At 34.8% G+C, this 25358-nt stretch overlaps 1 protein-coding gene across 1 annotated transcript in view; it reads right to left on the reverse strand.

The window, feature by feature from the left end:
* The window catches only part of LOC113231559 (rap1 GTPase-activating protein 1), a 291196-nt gene extending 266182 nt beyond the window's left edge, over window positions 1–25014 (reverse strand). Inside the window, exon 1 of the mRNA XM_026465895.1 lies at window positions 24866–25014. Within this exon, the coding sequence (XP_026321680.1) occupies window positions 24866–24891 (26 nt within the window). The 5' untranslated portion in view covers window positions 24892–25014. The remainder of the gene's footprint in view (window positions 1–24865) is intronic.
* Window positions 25015–25358: the final 344 nt, after the last annotated feature.

Genomic DNA, 25358 nt, shown 5'->3' on the forward strand with positions numbered 1-25358 from the left:
ATAGTACAACCCACCAAGATATTGCTACTATATTATTTAAATCAATATATTGTTAAAATAAAAGAGGCATTGAAGCGATAAGAAGAGAAATACGTTGTGTAATAGTTTTCTTAATAAATAAATAATATACTTAATAAAATCAAGTCAAAGATACCCAAGTCAAAGAGACATTCATCAAACGTCCACTATTATTTATTGTTCGGAAGCGCGACACCACGATTCGCGCTGACCTTTCCGTTTCGATAAGATAGTATGTTACACAACTACTATTAAATTAACGTAATTGCTATATGTGAAAGACCAAATACAATTAACACAGAAAGTGTAAGTAAATATAAGAATGCATCATAATTTCATACAAAATTGTGCTTTGCTTAAAGATCTTTAACGAAGAACTCTAAAACTTTCATAGATTTCTCACAGAGGGCGCTAGAGCAAAAAAGTCGTTAAAAACCAGAAACAAGGATCTTCTGGTTTGTTCCGTAGCTCAGTTGGGAGAGCATCCGCTCTCTCAACTGAGCTACGCTCCACATCCGCATCCGCTCTCCCAATCGCCCTGGTTCGTATCCAACAGGATGGAATGATTTTTTCTTTAATATTAATAACGTACCCACTCAGGAAACTCCATGCCTGTGCTATGGACACACACACTGACAGCCACAAATTATACCCAAACTACGAAAGAAATAAATTTAGACCATATAGATATTTCCCCCGGCCCAGCAATCGAAGCCGGAAGTATTGCGCGGAAGACCTGCAGCACGGTAACCGTTGGGCCACTGAGGCAGTTCGCAGCTTTGTGTTCAATCTTTGTATTAATCACTAGTGGAGTAATTTCACAAAAAAAAATATACCATGGTCGTTAAACATGGTGTTATTCAATAAACTTAATATTACATGGCCTAAAAGTTTCATAACAATACCATAATTTTTTTAACTTTATTATACACTGAAAAAAAGAACAGAACATTCGGACAGCTCAGAGTATTTGTTTTCAAATTATTTTTTATTGTTAAGGACGAAAACGATTATATCAAATATTTATCCAGTAATTCGCGGTAGTTCCTAGATCGGTAATTGATTCAAACAAATCGATAAAGCGTAAATAATGCCAACGGCCGCATAATGCCATCGATTCGAATTTGTTCACCCGTAAACCAACCACGAAACACGACGCGGATTTCTCTAAACAAAATCAACAAAACCTAACATGATTATTTACGATTAACTGATTCGAATGCGATAGTCGATTTTTTGTACCGATTTATCCGATTATCTACCGTTAAAAAGCACCGTAAGCTGGAGGAATTCTGATTTATCGAAATTCAAAATCATTGTCCGAGTTACGACCGCTCATTGGTCTTATCATCGCATACAATGGGCATAACTGTTGGTTTTGGTTTTTTAAACTGTTTTTAGCAAAGATCGATTTCATAATGCGATCGGTAGAAATTATTTAACAAAAACAGTAACAATTTTGTCTCAATTGGTCAGTGCTACGAGTTCTTATTACAGACACGCACTTGATCTGCGCACAAATATGGCGGCTAATTAATTTTAATGCACTCGGGCAAAAACTCGATAAAGCATATGGATATTACTTCAATTAGGCTTCGAGTATTTGTTTTGAAACATTTAAATGTCGCTAACTCACTAAACCGCAGGCATTTTAAACTAACTAATATTATCTATCTATTATATTAATTAGAACGACTCCTGTAAGTAGACCCATGTTAAAAAGTTTTGATGTCAATTGTAGTTCATTATTAACGATGTAGTAGGTAGTATTTATGTGCCTTTATTATATTAAAGGTAAAAAATATTGTTTACTATACGTCACATAATTACGCTATACCTTGCATTTTGTTATCATTATTACATAGATATAGTAGAATAGAAGCTGAGAAAATTACATTGCCCAAGGCGCGTAAGCACAAATTCAGCAATGTGTCATGTTGCTATTTTTCAATTATCTTGTGTTGTTTACATGCTACACGGCAAAATTAAAATGTGTAGGGTATTGTTTTTTTGGTTAAAAGTACCTTATCTAAAAATACCTAATCAGTTGTTTTGGTTGACATAAATAACATGTTAAATATGTATGTATATAGACAGTGTTCGGTCATGGAAAAATTTCCATTTTGAACAGATCATATATTTCAGGAAAATAAAAATTTTTCCGGATATTTTACCAATATTTTTCACATTTGACGTTGACACCTGTCAAGAGTTAAAGTTACTGAACGAAAATGATGGAGCCAATAACAGGTGGTGGTGGTGTGGTGGTGATGTGGTTGTTGTAGGTTTTTTCGCTGTTGTGAAATCATTTTAAATCTCATTTCTTCTGTAAGTGGCTTTTAGTTATACAAGTTTATTTTGTAATTAACGCTAAATTAATTTCAAAAGATATTTCTAAACGTAGAACATAATATGAGCCTTCGAAGTTACATTTTTCAAATTTTTCGCGATTTTTTCCGGAAATATTTCCACTATTTGAAATTTTTGGGAAAATTACCCAACAGTACGTAGACATAACTTTTTAAAAATTTGCATATAGTTGGGCACTTTTCGTGGAAAGTTACGCGTTTCTGAGCCCGTGTAATTTGGACACTATAATTTTACAGTCCTACTTTTTTATGATATCAAGTGACGGGATAAACAAGTCGTGCGCCTGGTGATAAGCGACACGCCTGTCCGTAATAGTTGCAATGCTACTTACAACTATAAATCACAAATATCTGTGGGGCATTGCCAGTACGCCCGTCATCCTGAGACTTAAGCTGATAAGATTTATAGGGCATGATTGACTTTAAATTTGATTAGTTAAATATAAAAAACAAGAACAACCAACTTGCTTCATCACGCTTGCAGGACCGATCTCTTAATAGGACTTATTTTGTCAACATGGGTTATTCGTTGCACAAACAGAGGTTACTAGGGGCAGGATATTGAGTTAATTCTAACCGACTTCGGTCCGGCCGTTTCGCAATGACCGCTTTCAGACTCAAACAACGGATAACCCATAAAACATTCATAATTTCGAATAATAAAATCTCATGAATCACTACACCCTATTAATGCTTGATGCGTGATGTTTTGTTCAAAGCCGTAACCCTCCAAATAACGTAATACAATTCCATTTTACTCTATAATTATGACGATAATCTTATTCATAGTCACTTTGTGGTATTATATGAAAGTATAAAATACATTTTTGTAATTGCATATTTTTCTCACTTTTATGAAACTTTAACAACTGCGTTTAAGCCATGTAATAACGATTACCGAACAATTATTTTAGCTGTTAATTAATTACTTGGTAAATATTCCATGGTGTTGTGATTTCTAAATATAAACCAATACATTCCGACTGATCCAAAGAACATAGTCCGATGTGATTATACAGCGAAAATAGGAGAAATACATAGTCACATTATTCAAAATAAAGCCAATTGATAGGTGTTTTCAGACATCTTATATCTTATTTCCTTTCGGAAATATAAAATCGAAAAACGGTCCACAACGAAGAACAAAGAAATGTACAATGTCCTGAGAATAAGCAATCTTGCACATGGTCTTTGTTCTACGGATAAGTCGATTCGCAATTCTAGCAATTCAATGAAAATTTTGTTACTACAATACGATTAAATTTATTTAAAAACTAAATTAATTACATAATTGTGATATGCTATTCAATTAGTATTCTTCTGATTTTGCTTGAATTCAATCATATTACTTTAATTAGATATATTATATAACGTACAACAAAAATGTTTCAAATATTAGTACATTAGTTTTGGTAATGGCATCAGGACTTTTCAAGTAAAACCTAACAAGAGAGCATATTGTGCATATTTTGATTGAAGCAGTCGAGATAGCTCTTCGTGTCCAGTAACGCTGCTGCTCCTATAAGTTTACAAAATACCTATTTAGACGCCACATGCCAACCAGAGGAGGTGAAATCAATCAAAGCTTAGAAATATTACACTTCTCAAGTCACAAAAGATCAAATCACGAGACAGAGTGGAACTTGACAGAAAAAGCAGTCTAACAATATTAATAATAGCCGTCTTACATTTGATACATTTTTGACTAACGAATTTGAAACGTACAACGAAGCCAAACAATACAATAGTTGATGTTGTTAACCTTATAACGTAAATAGGACAAAGGTAGCTTTCAAAGTAAGCAGAAATTCAAATCAGTGACTCAAAAATAAGGTGTTGTAGAAACGTTACAAAATTCATATGAAAAAAGTAAAATGAATTGCTCAAAATGCTCTTAAAACCAATGTAAAGTGTTATTTATTTTTAGTGTGGTTTATTTTTAAGGAATTTATCAAAAGTAAGCAATACACAGACGTAATTAGATTATGAATCGTTCAATTCGACAAAAGGCGAGAAGCGTAAATAATAATCACTTACAAGAAATGTGCATGAATATGAAATCGTAATGATTATGGGGTTTATATTCAATACATCGTTCGATAACCCTGAGATTAACGAGCGATGTACTAACAATGCAGACATTGACAGACAAGCCGGGATCCCCTCGTACAACAATATAAAAGCTAGTCGTAAACCTACCCCTTGTCCCGATTTTATTGCCTGACTAATAAATAAACTTATCCGATTGTGGAGTGATCGAAAACGAATAAAAAGTCAAGCGGAATAAAAGTCAGATTCGACTGAGTAGAGATCTACTCGAATTGCGGATTTATTGCTTATGGAAACTTGAAAAGTCATTCAAAACTTTGTTGTAAATTCACATTCGCGAACTGCTACCCGTTTAATATTACAAGAACTCAAAAAGTGAGAGCTCAGTTCAATAATGACTATTAACCTGAGTACGGCCGGGATGCGTGCGCAAAAATGAGGATATTTATAGGTTCCAATTTCAAATAACAAGGAGGCGCATTGCACAATTGCTCATGGAATCTAACCTACGATTATCGAGTACCTAGTATGAAACCAATGACAGATGGGAAGCACAATACAATATGGAATTCGCTATTGTTAAACTATGGAAGTTTTGGGGGCAATCCCGCGTATTCATGCTGAGAACGATCGATTTTATATTTCATCCGATAACGATGACAGACGCGGATTAAGTCTGAATGAATTCATAGGACGTGACTAATTAGTTGTTGAAAAAGTGGTTCTAAAGGACACAAAAATTAATTGAAATAAACTCTGTTGGCTTAGGAAACAGAACAACAAACTAATCGATGCTAAACAAAGGAACATGCGGGACAAAACAAAGCTGTCATACCGATGATTGATCGTCTTCAAATAATGAAAGTTAGTGAGCAACTTTACAATTACAGTATACTTCGTGAGTATGTATAATCTAACTAAGAAGTAACATAGACAACTGTTGGATGTTGACATTTTGTGAATAGATACTTAGAAGAGTTACGAAAAAATTACAATAAAAGAAGAAAAGTTTTATTCAAAGTTGTTACTTATTTTTTCATTCAATATATTCAGGCTTGTTAACATAAAAAAAATCGCTCGAAAAGCAAGGTATTGTTATATTGAAGTAGCAACGCTTATGAAAAAGATTGTGTCTATTGTATTCTTAGCAAAAAGATTTCAATCATGCCAATATTGTTCAAAAGGAATTTCCTCTCATTGAAAATAGTTTTTACTCAAAAGCATTTAATAAATATCGTAAAGTTAACGATGAAAAATGCAAAAACCGCGTAGAAACTAGAAAGCATGGATATCTAGTCTCAAGGTGAAAACGGTGTGAATAACGTGCGATTACCGCAGAACGTAGTGTCGCGTGTTCTCTTAAATCACGTGGAAAAAGACCAGATAGCATGCTAATTGGATGAAAATAATGAAAAGATTGAAAAATGTTAAATATACAAATTAATGTTTGAATAAACTACCGATGAATGATAAAGAGAACAAATTTAATTAAACGAAATTCAAAAGAAGATGATCATGATCACGATAATCGTTTTCTTTCCCTGAATTATATTAATAGGCACTCTGTACAAATATTGATTTTGCAATTCAAATTTCGACCTAAATCTAAAAGCACAGTTAAAAAATAAAACATCTTGGTTCGCACTATGGCAAATATTACTCGCAAACCAGCGTGTCACGAAAACATTTTTGTGATAAACCCAATATGTTCTTGATTAGTGGTGATACTGGTATAACTATAATATGCGATATACTTGTATATATGAATATAAATTTCCCATTCATTCACACGTCGATCCACTTTCCCCACTGAGCCACGGTCACGGCCAATACCGTGAACGACCAAGAATAAATAAAAAAACCGGTTATCGTAGTAATTTATAGGTTTTTAAGCTGCACAGTAGGTGGGTAACTTCATTAATTTAAGTTACAAAAGTTAATTCACGCAATTAAGTTATCGAAAAAGAAAGTCTCTAAATAACTCTTCATTTATTAAGGCAAACAGATATTGCTAAAAAATAATAGCTGGACGGTAACGGCTATGATAAGTCTAGGTGTATATAGGCCCTAAGAAGAGAACAAGTTGATTTTCCGTTTTTTAATGTCGAAATACGAGAAGTTATTTATTATACAACATAAGCAACATTACATAAAGCCCTTAACTGTAAACCAGTAAGTTTAATGAAGCATCAAACAAAGAAAAAGTATCGCTACAACGCGTGAATGGGTCGTTTGCGGTAATGTTGTTCAAGGAAAGTTGCCCGTAGATCCAAGAGCTCATCAACATAATGTACTTACCTGCTTTTACTTGGTATGTGTCGAACTGTGGCAAATTTTCGAAACTGTATACATCAATTTGTGGCAATGACAAAACCGAAGCCGAAACTTTCGAACTTTTAGAGGAACATGGTAACGTCTTTACGATAATGCCATAGTTTGATGTTGTCTAAAACTTTTCTAATTATGGCATCAAGACCATTATAACGATTAACAAGGTCTTGATACTTACAAAGAATAGAAACAATAGGCTTGAATTACATCACTAATCCATTCGATAGAACGATAGAGCTTTTTATAATTCACTAAGTCTTGTAAGATTTCGGTAGTTCCAAATTAATTTTGAGACTATTCACTTGGAGTACTCATACCCTTTATTTTTGGTATAAAAACTGGTTGTGGTTCCACCGAAAAGAAATATCCATTGTGGTTATAAGTCTAAGACTAATGATTAAAATATTAGAATGAATTTGCTTGGTAACGGTGAAATAACTCACATTTCTGCAGTTACAACCACCCATCGAGTATATAACAAACACCTTATCGCTATTACACAATGTAACTAAAGAGTTGTTACACAATGTAACTAAAGAGTGTTACAGAATTCAAACCATCGTCTATCGCATATTTTTATGAAGAACCAAAATTTATTTCTCGTAGTATTATTTATTGTAATGAATGTTATGATGTTTTACTACCATGATATTTTATTTATTGACGACGTCCGTGGTGTGGCCACCTCTGACGTCTCAAGTTCCATTCCCCGCCGGGTCAATGTAGGAAAGCTAACTTTTCTATATTGTCTCGGGTCAGGGTGATTGTTTTACACAAAAAATAAGTGCGCATTTGACCTCCATCTCACCTGATGGAAAGTGACGATGTAAATAATGTGAATGTGTGAATAATGCCTATGCACTATTTATAGCGTTCGGGGAATAAGTCCACAGGCAGGGAATTCCATTCCCTAGCCGCTCACCACATGAATGTGGCAGCAAAACGCTTCGTGTGAATCCTGGGAATATCCACAACCAGGGGTGGGACCCCAGCCCACGTCTTGTCCCCCGATAAAGGGGAAAGCGGAATCAAATCATGCAATTCCATCGCAAACTCTCCGTGATATGTCTTGTAGTGTACTGATAAGCAGGCAACTTTACGACGGTGTTCAAGGCCCTGCAGCTTCGCTGCTACTAAATCCGAGTCACCTATAAGCCTTTTTGGTGCCGTCGTTGTTTCCGATTACCATAATACAACTGCTTTTATTACTTACTTTGGGATCAGATGTGATCTTGTCTAATATTAATTTTTTGTGATTTTACTCCACAAGTTTGTTCTAATGATTAATGCAAAGATCGAACAGAAACAAAAATTTCTTCCATCTAAAAGGACTCGAACCTACGACTGTGCCATACCAAGACGACCGCGCTACCAACTGAGCTATCGAGTTAGCAGACCTTACGAATTTTTCTATGCGTTTGTTAGAGATATTTGTTTTTGGTTTTATTTCTCGTTTTTTAAAATATATATTTATAAAGCTGTTATTTCTTGTCAACGAAATGGTCGCAGCTTAAGTTTAGAATTTTATTTATAGAAGTCGCCTTAATAGCAAGTTCTGTTAATTAGAGACAATTTCGCAAAGTAGAACACTTTCAATCACAGAGGTGCACGGTCCCAGACGTGTAATGGAATAAGATACCGCTCATTAAACGAATGTGACCCAATTTGTGACAATTTTCTACAGCAACGTGTAGATATCAATGGAACCGGATTGGACTCCTTCGATCCAGTTTCGAACCGGGTATTGACGATGTGGTAGTAAATTATTGGCTATCTTTTAAAAGTTATGTTTATGTCTCAAATAGTAACGTAACGGTGTAAGCTTGTACAAAATAACATGTTGTAGGGATTTTTATTTAATATTTTAGAGTTTAGTCGGCGGAATATCGATTATTTAGCTAAGCATAACAGTATTTCTTATTTATCTTTTTTTACAGTTCTGCATTATATGAGCGCGCTAAATTTTGCAATTGAATATTTTCGCATAGACAAAATGGTGACCTTTGACCTCGATTATCCCAAGTTTCAGATAGAAATTCAAAATTTCGGTCCATCACGATCTGTACAATTGTATTTTTATATTATTTCATTTCATGGTTAGTAGATTGTGGAATTTGAGTGGATCCTATAAAGTTTCGTTCGCTTTGCTCGCTGCGCTTCGATAACAGTAAAGTACAACAAAGATGTCTCTTTTCATTTGGGCACATTAAGGCGGAGGCCGATGCCTCATGATGAATTAGACGCTTACAGAAGAGATACAAAGGCGCCAATGTGGCGCTAAAGCCACACTACTAATTTTCATACAATATTTCGAAGCGTAGTTGTAGCGCCACTGTCGTGACACGTGCGCTCCAGTTTTACAGTCATAATTAGAAAACTAAAAACTATTGAACCGCTACAGATGCGCGGTTGCCGCGCCACTCGCGCTACTGCAGCGTGTCTAGAGGCGTCTAACTTAAGGACTGCGCTATTCAGACACTAGGCAACGACACCTCATTAAATATATGAAATTGAGTTTCTTCGGCAAGGTGCCCAAAATGCAGGCAACGTTCCACCTTTGTATGCTAATGTTGGGCGAAGTAACAGCCCCAGTCGTTCTGTTAATTATTTTGAATACCTGTACACTATACCTGACGGATCTAATTAGGCGAGATCCGGGCCTTCGATTGTGTTGCATATTGGGAGGTAATCAAAGGATATCAAATCATACGGCATATAATTAATATATGTATGTTACAGTGTAACCATACCTTTAATTTTTATCTATAAAATAATTAGTGTAAATAACTTAAGCGACGACTATTTTAGAGTCGTACAGCGAACAACACTGATGCACTATTGTTTGTGAATTTTTTTTATGATATCAAGCGACTGGATGAATAAGTCGTGCGCTGCACTGCGCCCTTCACTCTGAGACATACAATTGACAAGTCCCATACAGTATGTAATTGTCACATGTGCCCGTATTCTCAACAGCACCTTATGGACACGTTCCCATTATGTCGTAACGACAGAAAGTAGTGCAGTTTAAAGTGTCTTTTGACGTTACTACAACAGACTGTCGTGACAATGGGAAGAGCTACAACGACAGTCGCCTGGCGATTTTAAATAAAACTTCACGATAAAAATGTGACGACAGAGAATCGCAGCTTTAAAAGATTCTGTCGTGGAATCGATCTAGTGCGAACAGCTAGACACGACAGTCGTTCAGCGATAAAATTAACGTCCACGACACAGACATAATGAGATCGCGCCGTTACCCCTCAAAAGCGGAACGCAGTAATGCTCACATTACCACTAAATAAAGTTTATAATGTAATTCATCCAAACAAGCATGAATGGATTAATTTACCATTCCTACATTTCCTGTATTGTTATTTACCAGCGAAAACACTTGGTAAAACGTAAACCAAATAACGTGCTCTATTATACGGTTGAATGTGTGGAATGTACCGAACATGATGAGTGTTCCAGGTCACGCAGTTTGGCCATTTACACATTTCGTCCTTTGATATTTATTTAAATTGTAATATTATATCTAATAGATATCTCTAGTAATAACTTTTAATATAAGCAATTAATAACTTTTCCCTAGGGTTGAGGTTTTACAAAATTTATAGAAAATGTTTAGTTGTTTTTAAAAAGTTTTCAAGTCTATGTAATTTTGAAGTTATGTCAAATAAGGGGAAACTGACAAACCGCGACACTCGACACTCGTTTTTAGATTTTGTCTACCACGGAAGAAAGTATTTATGTGGTCTGTGGCGTCTACTGATTTTCATTGATTTTTAACGGACTCCATAAAAGGAGGCGGTTCTTAATTCGACCGTCTTCTTTTTGTGTGTATGTTACGTTATTATTTCGGTGATTCTTTTGTTGTTGAAAAGGTACCTTAGTAGTGGTCCTAATCAAATTTGAAGAAAAGTTTCCAGCTCTAAGGATGGCAAATTAGGGGATAAATCCGTTTGGATTTCACCCACTTACCGTTAACATTTCAATTAAACTTGGCAAATACGAGTAGATGTGATTCCACTAACTTTAGAGACCGGTTTTTTTTTATAAAAATTCAAAAATAGCATCAAACATCGTTTGTATGGAATGCGCTAGTATTACTGTCCGTCTAGCCACTACATGTATATCATTTCTAAGCGTTAGGTGGTCAAAGTGGGAAGCTCATTTATAATGAATCACAATCTTCGCCCACAGATATTAAGTCCTGACCTCATATAGTACTTTCTTAGTCCGTCATTCTCATTGTTTTCGACTTTATTATCCATACAATAAGGAATATTTATGGCCGTGTTTGTTTTGATATTCGTGTTTAAGACCATTTAATGCGCTTATTAAAGTACTTAACACGAGTAAAGAGTGTGCGTTTTCAAGTTTATTGAACGTGATTGAATGATTAACAGATGGATAAAGAAAATAAGATGTTTTTAAAGTGAAATCATAATTTTGATTTAATTATTTTTTCTAGATAGGCGGCATGTGACACGCAGGCATTTTCATATTTTGAAAATTATTACCTTAAGTATAAAGCGAAACATGACTATGTCGGTACACATTAACAAATTGATTGATTGATTGATTTAGAGCGATTAGTAGCATTAGAGCTCCTTGTGAAAGAGTTCGTCCAGGGAAATACTGCCACCTTAATTACAGGCACATGAGACTTGTCAACTTATGTCTCAGGGTGACGGTCGCAGTAACAGTGCCCCTCAGATTTTTGCGATTTAAAGCTCTGAGTGGCACTGCAACTGTTATGAACAGGCATGTAGCTTACCATCAGGCGCACTTGTTGGTCCCAGAACTTGATATTATAAGACATTTCATTTTCAATACTATAACAAGGTATATTTTGTGGGCACAGGTTTCCGCAACGGAAGGTTTTAAAGCCGTAACACACCACGCCTTATGAAGGGATTTGTATTGTAGGCAAAATATGAAATACGTTTCGCATAGTAACATCTGCAATGATTTGATCAAAACAATTTATACTTTATGATTCAGTACCGTTGACTCGGAGAAAGTGGATAATTCAAAAATTATTCGACATGTTCATGGCACGATCATCACAACATTCGTATATATAAACATGACGATAGAAATGTAAACTTTCGCTATGAAAGTAATTATAGTGTATTACATGATTTATTATATTTGGCCTTGCTAACGTTTTCCTAATTAGCAGTTACAGAAACATAAATTTATCTTGAAGATTATATCTCAATTATCAACCACCAAATTATAAATACGTACATAATTATATTATACGCACTTTTATGGCATCTATATAATTATATTTACTATAAAGACTAACGTTTGAGAATAAGTACCTACTCAAATCCTAACTTATTTTACACTAACTAACTAACTTTAAACAGACTAATTTACTTATTTTTTTATTGAATTGATATTCAATTATTTTTTGTGGAAATACTCCACTAGTTTGTTAAAATTATTAAAACTAATTTACTATTTTCAAAAATTAAACGTACCGTATAACATTTACGACAGAAAAAATCTTGAAGACTTCCACAAAAAACAATCATACTAGCGCCGAATGCGACCCGTCTGTCAGGTTGGTGGGAACGGAATATCTTTTACCCTACTTTGTGTTTATTATTGGTAATATGATACAGTAGTGTACAGAAAAATCTTTAAAAGGTTTATGCGACACTGCTTTATGTGTTTTTTTACTTATTATGTTATAGATTTTTTTTTAATTATTTATCGCGATTTAAAAATGTTTTTGCTTTTTTTTGATCGTTAGAATCACTTATTATAATATAGTGAGTCAAAATGCCATACTTTTCTGAGGAAGACGAAACAGCCGCGAATATCCTACTACAATGCTCCGACGTGGTCACCTACATGGCGAAACATCTCCGAGAATCGAGTCTCAAGTCTACAGCAAACCCAAAATAATAATAATTCTTGGAGCAGCTTGCGTGGCGACGTCAAAATGTGGAAACCAGATCGTTACACTATAATCATACCAAAAATTAAATAATTTACAGCTCACAAAAATAATACCAGTAAGTATGTCACTGAAGTCATGTGTATATTTTACGCTTCGTGCAAAATATCAAACGAATAACCTATGCTTATCCAAAATACATCCAAACCTGATATACATAATTTATCTTTACTTGGATTGCTACTTATGCAAAAAATTATGAGTTCATCTGACTATATTCAGTTGTTCCAAGGTCTAAATCATATGTCACACGGTCTATTTTAAGTTTATTTTAATAATAAATGTTCTTTTAGTAGAAGATTAATATTTAGAAGACTAGCGAAAGTAGTTTTGTTTGTTTTCTTGTCCTTTTGAATTAAGGAGTATGTTGAAATATTAAATAACGACACAAGGAACTTCTACAAATAACAATAACGAATGCCGATCTACCAACAGTTCCATAATGGGTTTCTGGAAATGCACCTTAGTGGTTTTTTTATTATGATATTGTCATGCATACTCTGATAGGTCTTTCTTGTTGTCTGAAAAGTAGCATATGGTTGTTTTTCAGTAATATCCTGTGTTACTTTGTTGTGTACTTATTAAACGTTACTATCATTGTAATAATGTATGTAAATAGCAGTAGAGCTCCTTGAGAAAGAGTTCGTCCAGGGGAGTACTGACTCCTTACCTATTTCTACCGCCAAGCAGTAAGGTGAGCATGTCAAATTTTTTCTCAGGGTGACGGGCGCAGTGGCAGTGTCCTTCAAATCTTCCGATTTAAGGCTCTGAGTGGCACTGCAACTATTATGGACAAGCGATTCGCTTACCACCAGGTGCACGATTTGTGGGACCCATCACTTGATATAACAAAAAAGTTCTCAGCCGTATTATGACTGTGTAAGAAGTAAGTTAGTAATACAATTTTATGTGAAGTCTCAAGTTCGGTTCTGGGTAAATTACATGTGAACTAAGTTAATAGCCGTTCATTTTGTTTCTCATTTCGTTTTAGGTTTATTGCAACTGTGGGAGTTAAGGTAACAAGTTAGGTTTTATCCGCTTGTTTACTATATTGTTCTGTAGTCTCGCTTTGAGACTACATGGAGGTAAACTCACTAAGTTTTTCTTCACTAGATAGCCAAGTTTTCTCCATATAATTACGAGCCTTCTAATTTATAGGTTTAATTACTTCAGGTTGGACAAGAATTTACTGGGCGATGCGTAAGGAAGGATTTTACGACTTCTTTTAATAGTAGGTACCGACTTGTGGTAGGACATGGAATGCTATTACTTTACTTGGAAACATTATCCTCATTACAGTTTTGAAATTAATTTTCGACTTAAAAGTAATTATTTTTTATCATAAACGGACAAAGCCCTTGGATGATACTTAAGTTACTTTTACTTACCTATTTCTGCCGCCAAGCAGCAATGTGAGCTGGGTTTCTATTTTGAAGGGTAAGTAAGCGTACCGGGCGGTGCAAGGACTTGTCATACATACATCTGGACGCAGTGACTGTGCCCCTCAGATCTATGCTATTTAAAGCTCTAAGTGACATTTCACCTGCTGTGGACAGGCGTGTTGCTTATCACCAGGCGCATGACTTGCTCGCCCCGTCACATGTTACCATAAATAAAATTTAAGGTTAATTACTGAAAGACGCCTATATTACTAAAAGTTGTATAAGTAGCTTGAAACTTAATATCTAATGTTTTATATATAATAACCTTGTTATAGCAGGAGAGGTACGAAAGTATTTTTGGGGGATATACGGAAGTATTTTTACTTAAGGAAATTCTATAAAAATGGTCATCAACTTTGTATTCAGCAATCAATCTCGAAATGTCGTTGTATCGGATTTCACCAACTTATTAATGCAGTCAACGGCCATTGTCACCGCACATTGCTTATTGAAACTTACAAACTAAATGACAATTATGAAATTTTCAATCTGTAAAGAAAAGTTTGGAAAGTAATACGCTAATGGAGGCCTTACTATACAAAGAAGTAAGTCAAACACACGAATGGAACCGAGAGGGAACAATGTTTACGCGGGAAAGCAAGCCTGGAATGCATAGCGTGCAGTATTGCGAACCAAGATAAATAAATATCACTAGATAAAACATTTAGGTACATGTCGTAAACAAAGGCGTCTAATACTGGAACAACAATTACATATGTGTCTACAATCGCTATAAATACATAAACCTACTCTGAAAATAAAAATTGTTCACACGATTCCTTGTCAAAGTTCTGACGAATAGAGTGATTTAGCTGGATATTATGAATATTTGTTAATTCTATGCATTGACTTACAATTATAATTCTATGTGTTGTTTTGCAAGGAGATAATAAAAATCAACAAGAATAATCTTATATGCAAACAACTTTACTTAAACTTTATTGTTGTGAAATGTTTAGATATTTAATATACCTATATAAAACAATATAGAAGTGTCGCATAATAGTTTTTTATTACCTGGCCACCCCAGTTATGCACGCACCATGAATATTCAAAGATGCAGCCAGTTTCCATTTCGCGTGTGTAATCGGAAACGCATCGGAACATCACATTTGCGCACTATCATCAAGTTCCGTCTTTAAAACAACCAGCAGTAAGTCTCAACTTGTTTGTTACAACAACAGATAATGATTTATTCATTTTTAAATTACACCAACGAAAAGGAAGAGGTAGCATGTAAAAAAGGGAGAAAAAAGGCATAAACTGAATAAAAGAACAGTATAGCACGCGCCAGAGTGTGACGGCGCTATGATGATGCTTATGCGGAAGAAAGTGATGGACACACGTCACGAAGCCATTGACAGGTGTCGAGTAATAAAATATTGGTTACCGAGCTACCGTGTCAAATTGAAAACCGTTGAGAGAGGCATGGGAACGAAGCATTTCATTATCGTAGCGCCATTACAGACGGCAACCCAGAAATTATAGAGGGATGAAGCTTTGCAATGAAATTAGAAATAAGTTGCAGGATTATGAAGACGTCATTTTCAAATATAAACTTTTTGCCGAAAATTTCATCTAAATTTCAAAAAAGCAAAAGAACTTCCCGGGTAATCGCACACAAGTCTGAGTAATTTTCACTTAGAGAAGCCGTGGGTTAGAACCTTAGATGAACGAAAAAAATAAAGGTTGGAACGCAACAACAATTTGTTAAAAAATCAACCCTTTTACTTTCTGCCAAGATAATGATATTCCCGGTTGACAATCAGTGGATGTTGGTAGCAGTCCGAGTGTAAAATGTCGAAGTTGATGACAAATTGACAGTTGTCACTGGTGTAAAAGTAAATAATAGCCGTGTTTTGTTAAATGACCCTCAAAAGTTACACGTTTGTAATCTGATTCCTTGTCTGTTTATACAGTACATGATTAAAAAATGCTTGTTAAATATCCGTATAGATCATACTAATTAAATGTAAACAATCTTGATACATCTTTGTATTGAAACATATACTTTACAAATCTATAGGTATAAAAATAGGCGTGGAATTTCACATGTGAAGCTAAGTATTTGTATTTTGTATCTGAAGGTAAGTAAAAATCATTTTATAAATGTATATTTCATTAAATATGCACCTCTATATTGTTTACATTTAGTACATAACCTAAACAAATGGACTATTATATGAAAAACTTCTTTGACTATACGAGTGAACAATTTGCTTCTAGATCAAAAATAACTTGTTGAACCAACATAGCATCTTCTTTTTAACACATAGTTTTAGGGTCGTATTCTAGAACTCTACTCAATGCTCAAGTCAGGATTGCACTGGCAACACTGCACTGGAAATACGACCCTAATGGCAGGGACTTGAGTATGATTTCTAGTGCTTTATCGTCTTCACTCGAGCTGAAGCTCAATTCACTTAAATCAACTTTAGTCCAGTCTTCAGCTGTTATTGTTTTTTGTAACATGTAATTTTGTTAATGGCTACACTTTTACTTAATTTTTACCATACTACATGATTTGTCTAATCACATGATAGTACTACCCTGTCCTTGCGGGACATCACTACGTTTAAGAAAAAAAAACCATAGAACATAACCGTTTGCATGACTTATAATAAATACAAACTATCACAAGTTTAATGCAGATATAAAATTAAATTATCTGTTATTGCGGTTAAATACTATTTATTTAACCGAAATAAAAACATTGTTAGTGTTCACAGACGAGATAAGTTATAATTAACGAATAATTAAATTCGTTCCGTGAGTTAGTTGGTATAGCGTCTGACACGGTATGCTAGAAGACGTCAGTTGGAATCCGGCCGGATCGAAGGAATTTTTTCTAAACGTTGATCTTTGTATTAATAATTACAACAAACTAGTGGAGTAATTTCACAAAAATAATTTAATGTCAATTCAATAAAAAATTAAAATTATTTAATTATTCTTTTCCTATTTGGACAATTATTATTAAGTTACTTTCTGCCGCTGTTCACAGCTGTTAAAAGAGGATGCTATGATGGCTCGACTATAATTTGAGACATAAGTTATAATTTATAATTCGTATTTCGTGAAAATACAAGTTGTAAGTACATATGTTAATGTGTTAGAAAATAAGTATAGTATCACTGTGTTAGGCCAGACATTACGCATACAATAGGAAGGTAGATTAATAAAATAGAAGGATGAAGGATTAACTCACATGCACTTGAACAGACTTAACTAGGTGTAACACGTTGTACATGTTGTTTTTTGATAATATCAGATTGGCGCACACATGAATTCTATAAATCAGTCAGTACTTTAAAAGCGGTAATAGTAATTTGGATATTTCAAAACCCGTGTAAACAAATCGAGAGGATCAATATTAATTACCTCGGAAATAAAACTCAGACCGCATGTTCGTATACTGGACTCAAAAACAAATGACGTTGGTCAAAAATCTGCCAATTTGAAATGGAACTGCGGACACATCTGTCGCAAGTCAAGCAAGCTGGGAGATGACCACCACGGAGTGGATCTCACTACACGCAAGGCGGATACGTGGAAGACCTAGATGGAATGTATGTATGTATGAGATCTTGGCCTGTAGCGGCGTTAAATCGAGATAGTGAAGAACGGATGAAGAATGAATGATTTCAGTCAGTTGTCTTTACTAATAAGTATCATTGGATTTAGTAGCAGTAGAGCTCCTTGTGAAAGAGTTCGTTCAGGGAGTACTGCCACCTAACCTATTTCTGCCGCCAAGCAGTAATGTGAGCATTACTGCGTTCCTGTTTTGAAGGTTAAGTGTGCTGGTGAAATTACTAGCACTTGGGACTTAACAACATAGGTGGCGGGCACAGTGACAGAGTCCCTCAGATATTTGTGATTTAAAGTTTTGAGTGGCACTGAAACTACTATAGGCGTGACGTTTACCATAATAATACATACATATAATATAATAAAAAAGGTTGAGTGTACTTCAAAGATAACTCATTAATTACGCATCATTTAAGCGATGTCAAAATTTCCGCTTATTAGTAAATGTCACTCAGCACTTAAGTACGGCTGAAGATCGTTATTACGTCTTAATCAATCAAGTTCAGGTACTTGATCGGTTGAGATGGCATCGTCCAAGATGCCGATGATTATAATCTATAAATACAGGAGAGCTTGAGATTCATCTCGATATCTGAGTGACATATCGGTCGATACGCACTTAATATTGGAACCATGAGTGTTGCGTCGTCACTGCTATGAATTCAACGTACTTACAGTCTGTTGCAATCCATTTAAACGAAATATAAAAAAACCGGTTTGGTTGGAATTCTAAAGCAATCACTCAATAAATCGCATAAGTAACACTTTCACAAATATTTTGCCTTGACATCTCATCGTTTTTTCCAACAATATTCATTTAAATAACCATAAAATCGTATTTGACAAATGGTAGTCAAAAAGTGAGATTATGATTTAATTATAGATGTATGAATAGTCTATGGTTGCATAGTGCTGTATGAAAAAAAACGTTCAGTTCATTCAATTAAAAAAAACATTCAGTTCATTCAATTAAAGTTTTTGTAATCGATTAGTAAATCGAAAATTGCAATCGCAATCGAACGAGTATCTAAGTGTAAGGATTTGAAGGAGGATTTAAAATTAAGATTCCGCAAATTTTAAATATGTTTTATAGGTTAAGTAATGAAAACCGCTAGTATGACTCAAGTAAACAAATCGATTCGTTGAATTAATTAATCGATGTGTAGTTGGCAGTAAAATTGGCCATCACTAAACCGTCTATAGTCAAGTCAGTGACTTGTTTGTTTACGTTTTGTTTAAAATGGATTGAAACGAAGTATAAGTCGCTTGCGGTGGCGCGCCGTTTCAACGCACCGTCCTGGGCCTCTACCATGAGTTTAGAGTGACAGTTATCACTAGATACCGCGTAAAATGTTTGTATACAAAATGTTGTTTCTTCTTGTGACCACTAGAGGCGCTACATAATTTGCCATACAAAATTGTGAAGTAATTTACGCGGTCGCTAGCGACAATTGCCACGGTAAAGTCGTGGTAGAGGCACTGGATTTATATGTAGTAAAACGCAATGTCACACTGACTACGCAATGTTGTCGCAATGCCGACGCATCGTATCGTGTGGAATTGCTCTTAGAAGCTAAGCAACACTGGTACAACATAATACATACATATAATTTGTTTTCAATTTTTAAGTCAATTATTTCTTAAGGAAATATCAATAGCAACAACATAAACAAAATACTACAGGAAGGGATATAAGCTAATTTTGCATATAACGTCATACAGTAAAGTGCTGATGAAATTACAGGCACATGGGACTTGTCAACTTATATCTCGGGGTGACGGGCGCAGACCTTTGAAATTTTGAAGCTCTGTGTGGCACTGTAATTGTTATGGACAGACGTGTAGCTTACCATCAGGTGCACGACTTAGTCATCCCATCACCAGTGGCGGATTTGCCCTAATTTTGTGGCGGCCAATCGTGACAAAAAATTCACTGACGATAACAAGAAATAACTCAAAAGTACCTAAATATTTAATTAAAGATTATTAAATTAAAGACTCAAGCACATTGTGGCGGGCTGCACTGCACCGTATCGTATAACAATAATCTTCCTAAATCACTTTCGTAAATTTGATTTATAGAATATAGATATGTCTGCTAGTACGTATACGAGTGCTGAGAAAGGGGCGGCTGGTACTGACTATATGGCCTGGGGTCTAGGGCGGCCATGACTGCAAATCCGTCACTGCTCGTCACTTGATGTTATAAAAAAAAACAAAAAAGTAATTTCGGTCGGAGTTACTTTTGGTTATTGAAATGGAAATATTCACTTCTGACATCAATATCTAAGTAAAAACATTATATATTTGTAATTAAATTAAAGTTATTTATAATTATTAACATAATCTAACCTAGAAAAATATAACTTCTTTTCAATTATCAATAGGATGCACGAAAGGAGCTTTCCAGCATGACATACCATTGGGTAATACCGACAACAACCGGCCAGTACCTTACGCCGATTGGCAAATCCTTTCACCACGATGGTAAGCAGTATAGTGTATACCATCAATACGTTACGAAGAAGAATTACAAACTCTTTACGACGACGTGAGACTGAATTGACGCAGTCGGTATTTACCAAAGTACACTACAATACTATCATCCGCTAACCAAAACGCAGCTAAGGACAATATACTTTTTTGAGATATCATAAAAAAACTAACCCAGTTTTGAATATTGAAATTGTTTAATGATATTTCAGTTGTGCATCGTTAGGGTAAGTACCGATAAGTAGAACACGTTAACTAATTTTAACTGTTTTTAAAAGATAATTTTTTTATCTATCTTATGTGCTATATATACTTTTAAATTTTCGTGTTGCATTGTACTAACATTTGGAAACGGGAATAAACGCGTTTACATACGCATAGGTATTTTTCTAGTTTCCCTACGTTTCGGCCAGGTTGCACTGGCCGTAGTCACGGACTGACTATCTTGTGCTATTTAAAACGGAAATTTGATCATTTGTCACTTATCTTCGTTTTAGTTTACGGCAGAATATCTACATATTAATTTTATAGCCCTCAATACTCCTGTTCCGCACTCCATCTAAGGGAGAAGGGGGTAACTGGAAACCAGTGCTCTGACTGTCCTAACCAGTAGCAACACGAGCTGAGACACCTCATTTTGCGTCCCGTACTTCTAATATTTGGTTCTACCTTCCGCCCTTTCTTTTACCCCACTGACCTTCTATATAAATCGTGTAAGGTACTAACTGTAAGGCAATTATTTATTAAGTTCTAAGTCCTCAAACTGCACGTTGCTCTCCCATAGTACTGCTAACACTAACAAAGGACTGAAAGATATTGTCTGCCCCAAAAATAGATCATCAAAACATGTGTTTATTTCCATATGTTTTGTGTTTCTTGGGCCATTTTTGTACAATAAATTAAACGCCAAAATCAATTCAAAGTATGTCGTACAATGATACAGAGAATTTATATATAAATGTAATGTTATGTTACATAAATGTTGTCTAATTTAAGCGTATAAGCGTATAGATATATGATTTGCATTTTATTGCTTAATTATTTTTTTGTTTACAATTTAGTTATGTATTACTACTATTATTTAATTAGCACTTAAAAAGTACTGAAATACAGGATTCTCCTAGTTCAGGTATATGTGTTATATTTTACATTGATTCACATAATTAGTCTTTAGTTATTCATTTGTACAATAACTTATTCAATAAACAATTTTATTATTATATTGTTATAGTATCTTAAGTGTACTTGTTTTTATAGTTTTTATAGTTATTGCTTTGTTTATAATTAGAGGAAATAAAGAGATATTTATTTATTGAGAGTATCAGTTTCATATTTTTTAAAGTTCTTTAGCGATAGTGACAGTTTCACAGGTGACAGGTTATCGGTGGCGAAGTTTATTTTTGAAATAATTGACACCAATGATTATTTGAATCGTAACGAACGATAATAGCGAACGATCGGAAATGAACGAACAATAACATTAGTCTTTATTTTTATTTCAACGCATTCTTTACGACCTTCCCTGCTCTCAAACGTCAACTGAATCATTGTTATTACGAGATGGTACTGTACAATAAGCTGCATTAGTATGTAGTGAAATTATAAAATAACCTTCGTAACAGTTCGTTCAATAGTGATCAGATTATGCCAAACAAATATTTGAAACATGGAACGTTATTTGTATATTATATTTTATGATTTCCATCAATGCTGCTAGCTAACTGCCTCAGTGGTGGAACCGTTCGTGACGGTGTGACCTCCTTACATCGTCATCCCACCTTTTTATCGCCTTTCTCCGGTTCCTGGCCACTCGTTTTTTTTTTATTTAAATTTAAATTTTGAATTGTTCCATTCTTTTACCTCACATTCTGATTATGTTTCATTCCATCGTCACTCCCTGCCCGATCGCGACAGTGAACACGTCTTCTCTTCTTATTTTTTTTGAGCCGTTTACCAGTTACTAAAAATCTCTTATACGATAAACATTTTAAAGATCTATTATATATCATTTTATAGATATTGTCAAATCCGGAATAAATATTTATAAAACTGGATTTATTACAACTAGTTATTTACCCTTTTGAACTTTAAACTACTAAGCAAGAGGCTGCAGAGGCTGCGGAGGCTACTACTACTCTCCCGACAACATTATAATCAACAGAACTCCACCAGCACCAGCAGCGCCCTCACAGGTTACGATGTTGGACTGCCATGCAAAGGTCCCGGGTTAGATTCCCGGGCCAGGAGAAATATTTATATGGCCTTCAGTTATTTCTCTTGTGAGTTTGGTTGTAATTTGTGGTTATCTACTTATTTGTGTGTCGATGGCATTCGAATACATGGTTTCCCTAATGCGGCACTATGAGTGTGTGAGTTAAAGAATGCTCCCCGTGAAAATTGTTAATACACTCGGACACATAATTCGAGTCACCTTGCATTTTCACTATGAAATGTCATAAGCTTACAAAATATTTGATTGATATAAAAATAATCGTATAAAGCACACACGGAGAACCCCGCACTGGGGAAGCCCTGTGTCGCAGGTGCCATAGACACACACATAGACAACCACAAATTACACCCACACTCACGAGAGAAATAAATGTAGGTCATACAAATATTTTTCCCGGCCCGGGAATCGACTTCTGCGTAGCAGACCAGCACAGCATGGAAACCGTTCGGCCGCGGAGGCAGTAAACTACAGTTAAAAACTATTGAACCGGTATACTAAACATTTTATATGTCCTTGTTGAAAATCTTACTTTGTAAAACAGGAGATTTTTTTTTTCTTCCATGATAACAATATTGTCGTATGAAAAAGTGGCTCGATTTAAGTTACCGGATGTGTTTCTCGCAAATAGAATATTTTTCATGACAACCTTCAAGATAGCTTTATTTATTCTATACGTGTATAGTAACTGGATCCAGTGCCACTAGATTCGAGCGCTGGACTTTAAGGTAAGGTTTGTTTATTTCACAAGAAACTGTTTTCTACTTGTGCTTTTTGACTCGAATACAGATTCTTACAGTTACGAATAATACGCTTATTGGAAATATAAATAATTTAATAAACAATAGGAAATATTAATTTATTGTAAACATAAATAGGCCTGTCTAGGTCTATTGAAACAAATATATACGGCGATACATTCATTCATTAATATAGATTTTATGCAAGTTTTGTTTATAGTAAGCAAATAGCGATAACAAAAGAAATTGGTTGTAATATAACCTACGATGGAAAGTCAAGACATAAAATGTTGTTAAACTGATAAATTACTTAGATAAATTATAACAATCCACGAATGGAAAATACGGCGTCGCAAAAGGCAGTGAAATTATTACTTGATCAACTCATCGCACATGAAACCAAAATTCTGCCCTCCTTATTCATAACTAACGCAATCAACATTTTATCAAAACTGAGTTATTAACGTATAATAATAATAATATTTTTTTTATTTTGGCACCACAATACAATAAAGTGAACATAATAAAAGTACAAAGTAAACTATGATAAACATATTTTGGGAGACTGACTAGCCGAAACTAGGCTCACAGCCTGTATTGCGGGTCAGCAGGTCTCCAACCCCTGGGAATATATGCGTGCACGTGCATGCGTGCGAGCGTGCGTGCGTGCGTGAGTGCGTGCGTGCGTGCGTGCGTGCGTGCGTGCGTGCGTGCATGCGTATGTGAGCGAATGTGTGTGTGTTTGTGTGTGTGTGTGTGTGTGTGTGAGAGAGAGAGAGAGAGAGAAAGAGAGTGAGCGTGTGTGTGTGTGCGTGTGACTGTGCGTGGGCGTGTACGCGTGTGTATGTGTGTGAAATGTTACACTCTGTATTTGTATATGTTTTAGTTATTAATAGAGGTATCTAGGATTGCCAAAACGAGATCTACAATCCCCAATAATCGGGTTTGTTACATATTGTTTGCTTTCAGTTTTATTGTTAAGCAAAATTAGAAGTTAAAAAATCCAATTATGCGTTTTATGGCAAGGAAAACAGAAATTCTGCCGTAACGCAAAATGGTCAAATTGAAAAAACACGATTTGAAACTTCCGAAAATTGCCGAATGAAACCAATAAATATATATTCTCGTCTATACATGGGTATAAATACCATATTTAAAAAAAATAATCGTATTATTCGCAATAACATCCATTCGGTATTTTTTTTTAATTTACAAATCGTTTTTTCTTTCCATTCCAAAATTTTGAGTTATGACAGTATTTGGTTTATTGTGCGACATGTAAAATATATTCACAATTCATATAGGTAAAAAGTGTTAAAAGTTATAGATAAACACAGTGTATAAATTTTAATTAGTGAAAAAAACAGTAGTAGACATTTATAAGTGGGTACGTATATGCCACTATTAATAACAAATATTCCACTGTTTTTATACATACGAAGCATGATAAATAAAAATAAATATTACTTATAAGATAGGAAAGATGACATAATGGGAACGACAAATAAGTACATGCATAATACCTGGGCGCGAATGTAATTCTAATTATACATTTGTGAGTAAAAGTCCTGTAAGATAAACAAAAAAGTATCGAATATAAACAAAAAATGTGAAATGCGACTAACCTGTTAAAAACGCTGACGATCACCATAGTAAAAATCCAACAAACAATTTGTCAAAGTCGATAAAAAATCTCTTTATCTCTCGATAATATTCACTAACGAGTGATAGTCGTAAAAGAAAACACGAACATTTTCACTAAAATGCACATTTTCGAACGTCAATGTCTTATTTTTTAAATTGGAATGTTCGATGCGTATGATCACATCACAGCAACAGACACAAACTCACTCCGCGGAAGGCGAGAAGTAACTAGCGCTCGGATTGGCCGACCGCGAGCCCCCGGCGGAGATGCAGCGCGTGCGCATCGAACGAGTAGGGGCTGGGACGATGCGGTGCAAAAAAATTTAAAATAATAAAAACAACAAACATAAGTGGTGTAAGTTTAAAATGCTTTTCGGGTTAAGATTAGTAGTTATCGCTAACTAACGACGACATTTAATTTGGTAGATACGTAAAAATACTTACACACTTTATGGCCGTAGGCATTGGGATAAA

This window comes from Hyposmocoma kahamanoa, unplaced genomic scaffold, assembly GCF_003589595.1.
Source record: "Hyposmocoma kahamanoa isolate Upper Pololo Valley unplaced genomic scaffold, ASM358959v1 65, whole genome shotgun sequence".
NCBI lineage: Eukaryota > Metazoa > Arthropoda > Insecta > Lepidoptera > Cosmopterigidae > Hyposmocoma > Hyposmocoma kahamanoa.